Source organism: Emys orbicularis, chromosome 1 (genome assembly GCF_028017835.1).
Source record: "Emys orbicularis isolate rEmyOrb1 chromosome 1, rEmyOrb1.hap1, whole genome shotgun sequence".
NCBI classification, from domain to species: Eukaryota; Metazoa; Chordata; order Testudines; family Emydidae; genus Emys; species Emys orbicularis.
Window position 1 is genome coordinate 230,466,473 of NC_088683.1, and position 13,082 is coordinate 230,479,554.

Below are 13,082 nucleotides of genomic sequence, written 5' to 3' on the forward strand. Positions count from 1 at the left end.
GCCGTCCTCACAGCGGGGTAAGTCGGCTGCGATACGTCGAATTCAGCTACGCTATTCGCGTAGCTGAATTTGCGTATCTTAAATCGACCCCCCCCCCTGTAGTGTAGATGTAGCCATAGTACGCAGTAAGAGTATCCACACTGGGAATTAGTGCGGAAGAGCTAGTGCACGCCAGCTCTTGTGAGCTTTCCACCCCCCCTCCTCCCATGTAGACAAGCCCTAAGTGACTTGCCCAATGTCACCCAGATGTCTATAGCAGAGAAGGGACTTGAATCCAGATCATCTGTGTCTCAGGCTAACACCCTCACTGGACTTTCCTACCCCCCTAATTTTAAAGCCTCTAACTTTATGGCTTTACTCAAAGTCAGGCTAATAAAGAGCTCCCCCTATTTAGAATAAGTAAAATTGTGGAATGAAATTCAGATGAAGGTTTTTAAACTAACTTTCAAGTACAGTTACGATCAGATAAGGGACTCTAAAATCAAATCCTTTTTTACTCAGCTCTGCTGTCTGTTTGTATTCTGAGTTACAGATTCAATTTCCCTTTCACCTGGTTTTACAACACTGCCACTCCACTGCCTTCAACAAGTTACTCCTGACTTACACCACTGAGAGGGGAGAATTGGACCCTATATCTGTGTACATTACTGACAAAACTAAGTTTTTACTACTTTTCACTCCTGTTAATGCTTTTCTGTTCTGGCTCATGCATTATCAATAGGCTAGCTTTGCCTGCGGAAACCTGCTTATTGATGGTGATCCATGAGCCAGCTTGACTCAGCTCCCGTAGTGAGTTTTCAGGACTGGCAGTAAGCTACCCACTTATTTGCAAACTGTAAGACTTTGATTTGAAGCCATTGAGATACAATAAGTATGGGGACTGTGATGCTGTTTTTCAGAGTCACTTTTCAGAATAGAATCTGTTCTACTGGACTGAGAGAAATATTTAGCCATAGAATGACTGGCTAATATTATAAGTGAATTCTCATTGTCTGTTTCAGAATTGGGATGCAACAAAAATATTTAAGGCTGCTGAGGATTTTTTCATCTCTGTTGGCCTCTATAAAATGACTGAAGGCTTCTGGAACAATTCTATGATTACAGAGCCTAACGATGGCAGAAAGGTTGTTTGCCATCCTACAGCTTGGGATATGGGAAAAAAGGATTATAGGTACTGTAACGTTTGTAACTCTTTCCTATGGGTACTAATAGAATCTTCACATTTCTCTTCAAAGATGTAAAAGGTTGTTATGAAAAAGGTGGTGATCTCTTGTTCTCCAGGTCTAATAAGGTTAGGACAAACAGTAATTGGCTTAGTTTGTAGCAAGAGAGATTTAGGTTAGATAAGAGGAAAAAACTTTCCAACTAGAAGTGTGGTTAAGTACTAGCATAGGTTATCAAGGGAGGTTGTAGAATCCCGGTCACTGGAGGTTTTTAAAACGAGATTAGACAAATGCTTGTCAGGGATGATCTAGGTATACTTGGTCCTGCCTCAGCACAGGGGGCTAGACCAGGTGACCTCTTGCAGTCCTTTCCAGCTTTACATTTCTATGATTCTTTGATATCTAGTCACGTGCACCAGGGCAAACTGCTATTTTAATTTTATCTTTTCCTTACTTCTCTAATATTTTTGGTAGGGGGCAGATTTAGGGTGGTTAGGGGAATCTAAACTGGATTTTGTAACATTTTTCTGTAAAATCAATGGGCTACTCTCTTCTATTAAACAGAGGATTGTGTTTATATTCATATAAGTTAGTGATAGAACAACTGTGTTGGGGGACATCAACAAAATTATCAAAAAAGTACAGTGCTTAGCCTGGGGCCATGTGGGCTGTAATTTAGTGAAAATTTATCCCCATGTATCTGCTTCATATTCAGTGAGAATGTGAATTTATATAGAATGAGACCCATTGGAGCAGGTTCTATCTTCCCTTGAAATTAATGGTAGTTACCAATATCCTACGAGGAGAGAATTGGATCAATGGTGGGTCACCAGATATCAGTCATTGATCTAGGGGTGAAAATTTCTAGTCCTGGACCATCTATCAATGTAATTTGGTGGCAGTGAAGGGAAGCCACATTTGAGGGGAAAGAGAATAATTAGTCTGGTGGGGTTTTATGAAATAGCAGTTGTATGAAGGTGCTCATAGGTATGAAACGTCAGGAGTAGCTTTGGGTGAGATGGATTAATGAGCAGAGTCCAGGGGAGGTGGTCCAAGATGCATGATACATTCAGCTCATCACATGCTTTCATAATTTAGCACATGGATGTCACTATATGCTGTATGTACTTTGTCCTTAAATGCCACTTTATAAACATTACATAGTGAGGCCTCAATACCCACATGAGGTGAGCAGAAATCATCATCATCTCCATTTCACACATGGGGTAACAAACAGGAGTTAAATGACAGAGTCTGTGGTAGAGAGGAGATTAGAAAGCAGGTCTCTTGCCTGCTACACCTTATGTCTTATTCATAGATCATAATGGTCCCCAGGCAAATCGTGTCTTAGCTACCCCAACTGTAAAATGTGGCAAATGGTGCTTATCCATCCCTATAAAGTGTTCTGAGATCAAGAGATAGAAAACTGCTGCCGTAGGTGGGTACAAAGTACCATCTACAGCAGGAAATAGAGACACAGAAAGGGTAATTAATTTGCTTGGAAGGCGCTGTGTTCAAGTGGATTATACAGAGGCTTAGCAGAGAAAGGACACCTGGGTGTAAAGATTTTGGTTCCAAACCCAACTTTCTGTGACTTGGCCATGTCCTTTAACGTCAGAGATAAGCTACCTTTTTCTAAGGCGCAAACCCTCCTGGAGTTCCCCCAGTGTTGATGTAACTCTGTGCCACACCTTACTCAGGGCTGTATGCAGTTTGCACAGTCCAGCTAGTCATAAGGGTGCAATAAAGCCTTAAATCTCCATGTAGCAGCAGAAGTGTTAATAATGCGTATTGATAAAAAATGAATGTGTTCAACATGCATCTCTACATGTCTAAACACTCAGGCTAAAAAGAGTTCTATATGCGTAGCCAATTTTTGTTAATTTCTTACTGTATTATCCATCCAACTATGTAAACTTGGCAACAGAGATTTTCCTTAATAAGCACTGTTAATGTGCCAGCTTTCAGAGTTCAGCCATTTTTTACTTCTCGGCATACAAAATGCATGGCAATATTCATTTGACCTCTGCAGAATTTAATAATAGCCAAAGGAATTTTACTTAAAACTTTCCCCAAAAATCACCTTTAGGCAGGGATCAAACATAGAACAGACCCAAAGGTGAATGTTTTAGAAAACGATGAACATGAAATACACCAGGGGGTTAGTAAGTGAGTTATTTTAGCTGTTTTGCAGCCACAACTACAGCATCCAGTACCAAGCAAATGGTATAACTCTGCCAGTGTCTTTATTTAATTTTAAATGTTTTGCATTGGAATGCAGGATCAAGATGTGCACTAAAGTGAGTATGGATGACTTCTTGACGGCACATCATGAAATGGGGCATATAGAGTATGATATGGCATATTCCAACCTCTCTTATCTGCTCAGAAGTGGAGCTAACGAAGGATTTCATGAAGCAGTAGGAGAAATCATGTCACTGTCGGCAGCTACTCCAAAGCATTTGAAATCGCTTGACCTTCTAGAATCTACTTTTCAGGAAGACAACGGTAACTAATAAAAATGTATTCATGCCATATTTTTTAGCAGCGTATGAGTAAGTCTGTAAGATGAGTGAGTTACTTAGATGCTTTTGAGAATTCCATCTCAGTTACATATCACAGTATGTTCATTTCCAAAATGACTTCATGAACCGGGAAGCGCTTATTTATAATGTGCTACTCATTTGATGCTACTGCAAGAATTTAGAATTGGTAGTTCTTCACTACCTTCGGAATTGAATAATTATTGAGGAAATCTTCACAGCACAGTAAGGTTAGTGGTGGTCCTTGTACTTTGTTTACATAAAGCTATGCAAATCTATATCAAAATGTAAAGGGCTGTTTTGTCCAACTTTTTCTTCACAGTTGGATTTGTCTGGCTTGTCCAGTTGAATATTACATGATGAAGATGAGCCTAAATCAAATCCCTCAATCCAAAATCCTCCAAAATTTAGATTAGGATTTGGATCCGAACTCTAAATCAACTCTCAACTAAATCTCAACTAAATAAATACAACAAAATAATGTTGCAACAAAAGCCACAGGGATTATGAATGTTTAGAAAGTAGAACTGGAGCAAAAAGAGAAAAAAAAATGTACAAATTTGCATAACAATATCTTCCTGGGTTTCTTTGGGTTTTTTTGTTTCACTAAAATTTTCTAAGCAGATGTACTCATTAGCTATGTATGGTGAAGGAAGCAACATTAGTAGCCTGGTCATGTATTCATCATCACCTTAACAGTTACATTGTGCTCTTTTTTCAGAAACGGATATCAACTTCCTACTCAAACAAGCCCTCACTATTGTTGGAACAATGCCTTTCACTTACATGCTAGAGAAGTGGCGATGGATGGTATTTAGAGGTGACATTCCAAAAGATGAGTGGATGAAGAAGTGGTGGGAGATGAAGTAAGTGTGGGGAAACAGGAAGAAGAACTTTTGGGAAACAGGGTTTAAGGGATGGTTCAGTTTTCATTTTCAGGAGTACTAGAGACATCAGGGAAGTGGAGGGGAATGCCAAATTATTTAGCAAAAGTAAACAGATCTGTCTCAGTGGCACTGCAATGCTATCCACTGGTAGATGATGTTCTTGGTCTTCATACACCTGTATGGACTAAATGTCTGCAGTTTCAGAGATTTAGGTATGCTGAAATAGGTCTGTCTCCATGGTACAGTTTGGGAAATCAGCTCTTCAGGAGGAAAAAAAAGGAGCTATATTTCATCTCCATTCCAAAGGCACAGCAGGCAAGAGATCTGTTTTCTAATCCCATCTCTGTCACAGACCTTTTAACTTCTCAGTGTTTCACAGTTACCCCATGTGTAAAATGGAGATAATAATGGTATTCACTTACCTCAGAGGATGTTGCTCAATATCACTAATGCACTTTCTGGGACCTGCTCCCAAGCCCATTCAGTGTCATGGGTGTCTCTCACAAGGTTCACAACTCACCTCTGTGACACCTCCTTCTGGGGATTAGCTCATGACCAGTCTGATGCTCTCTCATTTGGTTTCTCACCCCGGGGTATCACTCATACTCTGTCTCTCTGGAGTCAGGTTACTCCCTTTTCACCACTCCGGGTGCTCCCTCTTCATAGCTTGGCCCTTTGGCCAGGTCACTATAGTCCTCCTCTTCTGGGGTATCAAAGTCCCATTGGATGGCTGTCCTAGGCAGTCTTCTGCTCCACTGCCCTGTCTGTGCCACTTCCCCAGTGGCTAGGAGGGAACCCCGGCCTGCCCATTAGCCCAGGTACTAGGCAGGGATCCTACAACCAGTGGCCAAGGTCGGCACTGTCCAAAACCTTGCTGCTCTTTCCCTGGGCTGCTTCCCACTTTGCTTCTGTCAGGCTCCTTTTCCACCCTCCTTTGGGTATGCCCTTTCCTCGGGGCCCAGATCTCAGGGTTTCTATTCTCCCCCAGGCTCCTCCTTTCCTTCTCTAAGCCCAGAAAGTGACTATCTGCTTTCTCTACTGCAGCCCACCTCTTACTCTCTATTTTTTATCTTCTTTACTCTATACTTTATAGCAGCTTAGCCTGCCCCTTGCCCAGCTTGGCTTCAGCAATTAGACCTTATCAGCCCTGACTCTCTTCCAGGTGCAGCCTGTCACAGGGTTACTTGGCCCTTTCTCTCTACTCAGGCCTTGTGTGGGGCAGACACCCTATCACATACCCCCCAGGGTTACAGGCTGGAGTGGGAGGGTGTGGATGCCTCTCCCCTTGGAGTTGGTGGAGCTAGTTCTCTTGCTTCTGTTCCAGGTTGCCAGCCATAAGGAGCAGTCTACCCTTCTCCTCCAGGGTGTCCTGAAACTTTTCCCTCTGGGATTCTAAGTCTTGCAAAGCCACTTGCAAGGCTTACTCTGCAGCTGCCAGCCTCTCTCGTAGCTTTTTCCCTGGCTCCTTTCTCCCCGGGTCTGAGTTCCCACTGCATTCTGGTTACTCTCCGTATTTGTCCTTATATCCTTTAACTTTGTCTTTGGCAGACTCTTTCTTCCCTCCAATTTCTTCTCACCCTCTAGACTCACAGCCACCCTCTAGGCCCTCTCTACAATCTTTGTGCACTTTCTATGGGCCTCTGACTCATCCTTCCATTCCTTTCTTGATACTTTGCTCTTTTTCTGCTAGTTTCTTTTTTTGTGAAGACAGTGCCTCTGCATGTGTCCCCATTTCCCACAGACAAAAAAGGTCCCTCCTTTTCCTACTTCTTCCGCAGGTGGGATTCTTTTGGGCTTTCCTGCATCCCTCCCTTCCAGGCAAGACTTCTTGTCCTGATACACACAGGGGCATTCCCTTTTTAGCTGTCCCCTCTGCCCACAGGTGTAATACACACTCTTGACCAGGCCTCTGGCCTCAGAACATTTTTTTCTGTTCCCAGCCTCTTCAGCCCTAGCTCACTTCTTTCCATAGGATCTTAAATAAAGATTTTCGCTTTTCTGCCAGCTTCATTAAATACCCCTGCAGATATAACTGGGCCTTCCACTGTCTCTGCTGGTTCTGCAGGACCTGCAGAAGTAGTGCCTGGAGCCCCATGGATTGTTTTTCATCCCCTTTAAATGGGAGCAAAAACTCTGCGTCAATTTCAGGAGGGTATACAGGCCTTCTCCAAAAAAGGCCTCCACATGCAGCAGCTCCATTGTCCCTTTACTTCTTCTATGACTGCTGTGGCCCCTCACTTTCCCCTTGTATCAGTGGTGACTGTTATGCACAGTCCCCTCATCTCAGAGGTAACCAACAAGCATAGTTTCTCACTCCACTTGTCTTAGGGATGACTATCGTGCCCACATTCGTCACCAAATTTGTCACAGGGTTTGCTACTCATTGCTGTGGTGCCTCCTTGTGGCCCATTGGGGATTAGCTTACGACCACTCTGACACCACCTACTTCCGTTTTGCACCCCATGGTGTCTCTCTCTCTCTCTCTCTCTCTCTCATCAGATTACTCCCTCTTTATCACTCAGGGTATTCCTTTTTCATGGCTTGGCCCTGTGGTCAGGTCACTATAATCCTCTTCTGGGAGATCAGAATCCCATTGGATGACTATCCTAGGCAGTCTTCTGCTCCACTGCCCACTCTGTGCCACTTCCCCAGTGGCTGGTAGGGGAACCCAGGCCTGCCCATTATGCCGGGTTCCAGCCCAGGGACCCCACAACCAGCGGCCAAATTCTGCACTGTCCAAAACCTTGCTGCTGTTTCCCTGAGATGCTTCCTACTTCCTCCCTATCAGGCTCCTTTTCAACCCTCCTCTGGATATGCCCTTCCCTCAGGGCCTGGATCCCAGGGCTTCAATTCATCCCCAGTTTCCTCCTTTTCCCCTCTAAGCCCAAAAGGTGACTATCAGCCTTCTCTACTGCAGCCCCCCTCTTACTTTCTTCTTCCTGGTTTTATAGCAGTTTAGCCTGGGCTTCATCATCAATTAGAGCTTTTCAACCCTGACTCTCCCCCAGGTGCATCCTGTCACAAGGTTAATTGGCCCTTCTCTCTATTCAGGCCTTGCAAGGGGTAGACACCTCATCATGGTGTCTTTGGTTCAATTGGCTATGAGTGCTGTGTGAAGCTAATTGATTGTGGAATATTTTACAACAATGATTTTACCTTTCCTACCCCATCCTAACATAAATTCTTTGGTTTTTAATCTTTTATGTCAAAGGACCATATCCTGCTATTCATTTTGAAGCAGTGCCACCATTGACATCACTGTGAGTTCTGTGGTATTGAACTCAAAGGTAAAAAAAAGTTAGCCGTGTTATAAACTCTTTCACAGTCCAACATTAAAACATAGATACTTAGGTTTGGAGTTTTTTTCTACTGAAGCCTTGGTTTTACTCAGTTCCTTAGCAAACACCCAAAAGTATTCATTCTAAAGTTGAAACACATGGAAGAAGAATAAATTAAAACAAGTACTTATACTGAAAATGACATTGAGTGATATGCAAATTTAACTTGAACCTTTAAAGTTTCTCTCCATTTGGAGGCAAAATATCAGAGTCTTCTATTTGCAGAACAAATTTTCTTTGATGAAAAGGAAAGGGTTAATTTCACTTTCAGTCCTGTTGGGTAAAATGCCTCCTGTTTCTAACAAACACGCAGACACAAGGTAGAGGAGAGATGGGACAGAGAAGGTGAGGGAAATATGGCTTTTGTTGATGTCTTTGGAACACTGGAAGGCTGGTGAGTCACGAATGGATGCTTTGGCTGGCAGGCCGATCAGGGTACCTGTTGCTTGGACCGTGGTTCACATTCTGGTCAGGGACATAATCTGGTTGGGTCTTTTCTCCTTAAACAGGACAGGATCGTGGTCATCTCATCCCACTGTACTGATGCAATACAGTTGATTTCAGGATTTGATGAAAAAATGAAGACTAAGAGATAGGATAGGAGGAAGGGGGAAAGCAACACGAGGAATGGAACAGAACAGGATCTTATGTGCCTTTGCAATGCTGGCAATTAAGTATTCCCACTGATGGGCTGAGGCCTGGATGTCATGATATGATTTCCAGGACTCACAAGTGAAAAACAAAGTTATTTGAACACTAGCAAGGCCTAGTGGCCTTCCTCTCAGGAAGGAAGTCTGGTCAGCTCCTTCTATCATGGGGTCAGAGAAGATGAGAGCAGACGAGACCAACTGGGATACAAGGTGGAAAATGAGATGAATTTTTTTTCAAAGTCTTTTTTTAAGAAACCCCCCAAAGAGAAAAGTGAGCAGCATAGTTCATCCCCTTGTATTTTGTCCACCAATTAGGCCAAATATCCGTCACACCAATTTTAGCTCATTAATTTCAGACTACACCTCTTCTGTTTTTACAAAGCATCATTTCAATAGTCCTTGAGTGATATCAGTCGCCTCTTTTTGTTTGGACTAGTCTAGTTGCTCTGCCTGGTCTTCTTGCATTTATTCATAACATTTATCATAAAAAAACCTGTTTACCATGGTTAATTTTCAAACTGGAAAAAAGTTATAGATTATTGTGACATTTTCGCTCACTTCTTACATTTGAATTTCCAGTCAGGGTTAAATGTTTAGGTCCAATAATCCCATGCACAGTAGTTCCATGCACAGATCAATAGCAGTTTAGGAGCCTAGTTTATTTAGCTTTGTGATGTCTGTATTTGGAAGGTAAGGGAGATGCCAACAGTGATGACTGCTACAAACAGCAGCTGTTATGTGGAAAGGTCAGTATATTTTTTTCTCAAGAACTAGTAATGGAAATGCCTCTAATTTTTTCTTCCCCTATCCACAGGCGAGCAATAGTGGGTGTGGTTGAACCACTGCCTCATGATGAAACGTACTGTGACCCTGCTGCTCTGTTCCATGTGGCCAATGATTACTCTTTCATAAGGTATCCTTATCACCATCATTTAACTCCTAGATGACAAGCAGCTGTGTGCTAAATATTTCATTTAGAGTGTTACGGCCAAATTCTTCTTTTGGTTAGGCCCTGGCCTAAGGCCTCCTGAAGTCAATGGGAATCTTTCCACTTACTTCAATGGGCTTTGGATCAGACCTGCAGACTAGTTACATTTGTAGGGCCGGATTCTCACACGATGCAATGTGACTGGAGATGCCCAGTAGCAATTCCTTGCTGTGCAGAGGAGCTTTCTGCACAGCAGTGTAATGTTGGTGGAGATGGCTCTGTTGTTTCCTGTGCCAGCTGCCTCTCTGACCCTCACCATAAGGGGAAGGAGGGAACACCTTGGAAGTCCTTCACTGGAGTCAGGTTCCTAAAGAACCAGTGGAACAGGCCCCTGAAGGATCAGTAGCTAGTGCCAGTGACATACATTAGGGATGTCCCTGACTCAGAGAGCTGCAGCTGGCTCCCTGGGGCTCCTCCATCCAATCGATCTCAGCTGGAGTGGAGAATCAGAGTCTCTGTAACCCCACTTACTCCAGCTAGGGCCCATTGTAACGGAGAGCACATCTCGGCTCTTATGCTGTGTTTGATTTTGGCATTTGAACATTATCAGGATGTTAGGCCCAGCCTGTCATTAGTGTTTTGTCTTTCTCTCCAAAGTGCCCAGTGTCACTAGCAGGAGCGGTAATCTAAATTGCGGCCCATTCCAAAGGGCAAGGCTATTTGCTGCTCCAGTGTGAGATGGGTAACACAAAGTATGGCTTTTGTTCTTTTTTTCTTTTCTTTTAGATATTACACAAGGACCATTTATCAGTTCCAGTTTCAGGAGGCACTTTGCAAGGCTGCTAACCATACAGGTCCTCTTTACACATGTGACATTACTAATTCCACGGCAGCTGGTCACAAACTGCGGTAACAAAGCACACAATTTGTTATATAAAAGGAGACTGAATATAACTGGGCCAAATTCATCCTGGCTGTAAAGCCACTTAAGTTATTGAAGCCAATGGGGTTACACCAGGGATAAACTTGGCTCTACATTAAAGTCTGTTTCCTCACCTAATTCCAATGGAGTTATGCAGATTTATACCAGCTGAGGATCTGACCCATAGGGGTTTAGTCTCCTATCAATGAGAAGGGAATTTATTTGCATTAATATGAGTGCGTACATATAATCTGTGCACAGATGGAACCTAGCAATAATTTTTGATCCTTCCATACCCAGGGACATGCTTGTCTTAGGGAGATCACAGCCCTGGACCCAGGCACTAGAAAGTATAACAGGAGAAAAAAAGATGAATGCAACACCCTTGCTCCACTACTTTGAACCTTTACATCAGTGGCTGATAAAGAACAATAGTGGCAGATCTGTTGGTTGGAACACATTCTGGACTCCATGTATGTAATGGTTTTATATGCAATTCAGAATGCTTGACAATACAACTTCTCCTTAACCCACGCCCCCTTTCTCTTTCCGCAGTTGTTGAATCTGGCAGTTGGGAGAGGCAACAGGCAAATTCTATGGCCCTGGGACCCAGCAGTAAGAGTTGTTCATGCAAAAGTGCATTGACTTCATCATTCCCAAAGCTGGAGAGTCAGCATACTCAGGGACCATGGCGGCCATCAGCCACCTGTCACAGCTTCACCTGATTCCCAGAAACTAAGCACTTGACCCTGATAATGAATTATTGACAAAGGGCACTTCAAAAAGCTTTTTTACACTGGCAGTGCTAAAAACTCAGGACGGATAAACAGAATGAAGGGAGAATAGTGGTTTGGGTTTGTAGGTACTGATCAGTTTCAGCTCTTCAGTTATAACCATTGCTTGAGACTACTGAGCATGCTTCACATCTGCCGGGCTGGTGAGAACTCATCTAGACTTTCGGTCATCAGAGCTGGAACAGCGATCAGGCTCAGGGTGGGCAAGCCAGTTTGGAATGTTAAATGTCATCTCTCCCTGGCTCTCTATTGCTGGCCATATCAAAAAGGGTGCCCAAAAAGTGGGAGGAGGAGTAAAATGCTTTATTCAGCCCAGCATCACTACATCAAATGCTGAAGCACACGTGAGACACATACCTGTAGCCACAGTCAGGATGGGAGAATGCAGCATATCCTAGTGGCTGAGAACAGTGTTGTGTCTGATACCCTTATTAGCCCGAGGAGGGTAAAAACTATCAGTAAAACAAAATCACCTCATCGTCTCAGTTGCTATGCAGTAGCTTTATGGAAAAGACTTTGCAGTTCTGATGCAATGCTTCTTTTCTTTTTAAATCAGATTCTAGCAATGCAATCAAAGTGAGGATCAGTCTGAAATCAGCACTTGGGAACAATGCAGTGAGTAAATCCAGATCAGTGTATTCATTCTGTTACTATGTCATGTTTTGTTTAACAAATCATAGATCAACATGGAAATATCTAGCTGAATTCTATACAGGAGGTATTGGATGCTCTCCGTTACAAACAATATGATTGCTCTTTCTAGCAATTTGTTTGCATATTTGATGTCATTTTTCCAGGCCCTGATAAACCTTGCAAACCTCCTCACACCCTCCTCCCTGTCTATGCTCCAGCTCAGATGCCCAAATGTCCTTACTGTTATGTTTCTGGAGTGCAGTAGCTAGTAGGCAAAAAATGGTACTTCCCTCAACATCGTGCTGGAGGATTGGCTCACTGCTAACTCAGCCAATCTGCCAAAGCTGGGCATTTGGCTGCGGATTTGCTCCTTATTCTAGTTTTCCTTCTTCGTGGTACTCTCAGTGGAATAGTGCACAGACCCTTCCTTCCTGTGAAAGGTTGTCATTGCCGTCAAAGCATGAGCATTTTTCCAAGTAAAATTGGGTCATCAGGCAGGTGCTTATTGCTTATGTATCCAAACACTCAAATTTGAAATTCAGATGAAATTCAGGAACCTATTGGTCTAGGAAGGTTACACAAATGTGTTCTTATTTCTCACACAAACCCACACTCTTTCAGTTCTGTCACTCTCTTGCATGCAAGTCCTAGTAAACTTTTTTTTGCTTCCTGTCCCCCTGAGTTGAGTTAGATGTCATTCAGTGGTGATAGAAACACCACTAAAAGGCTCCATATTACAACACATTTATTAGCCATTATAGTTAATGGTTAACTTAACACCATTTTGTGCCTGGTTTTTGTCATCATGCTCTTGTATTGTGCAACTGAGTGGCTGTAAAACAATCTCATTTACAGTACTTAATTTGAATGACTGTAAGATATGGTCCCAAGCTGCAAAACAAGCACATAAACATTGTCCACTAAATACATTTCTGCTCTGACACTCCTTCTACACAAGTAAATGATTCTGAAACCTTGTAGTTCAGCAAGGGATCTTGGTAACACGTGTTAACTAGTGTGTAGGCATGTTGGGAAGATTCCTACATAGGACTTGCTGCAGCTCATAATGGGACACATTCAGCTGCTTTGTACTGCCCAGACATTGCAAAGCAGCCCAAATTCCAGTTTAACTGGTTGGCTATGCTGGGTTTACCACTTTTTTGCATCACAAAATAGCTAGAGAGTGTACAAGTGAATCTGGCCTAATAAGTGCTGATTTGCAGC

At 43.0% G+C, this 13,082-nt stretch overlaps 1 protein-coding gene across 1 annotated transcript in view; it reads left to right on the plus strand.

Annotated features, from left to right (window-relative positions):
* ACE2 (angiotensin converting enzyme 2) overlaps positions 1-13,082 on the plus strand; it is a 37,215-nt gene that overhangs the window by 16,647 nt on the left and 7,486 nt on the right. The window contains exons 8-14 of the mRNA XM_065419661.1: positions 1,002-1,171; positions 3,445-3,671; positions 4,428-4,572; positions 9,396-9,494; positions 10,296-10,418; positions 10,732-10,904; positions 11,782-11,840. Of these exons, the coding sequence (XP_065275733.1) occupies positions 1,002-1,171; positions 3,445-3,671; positions 4,428-4,572; positions 9,396-9,494; positions 10,296-10,418; positions 10,732-10,904; positions 11,782-11,840 (996 nt within the window). The remainder of the gene's footprint in view (positions 1-1,001; positions 1,172-3,444; positions 3,672-4,427; positions 4,573-9,395; positions 9,495-10,295; positions 10,419-10,731; positions 10,905-11,781; positions 11,841-13,082) is intronic.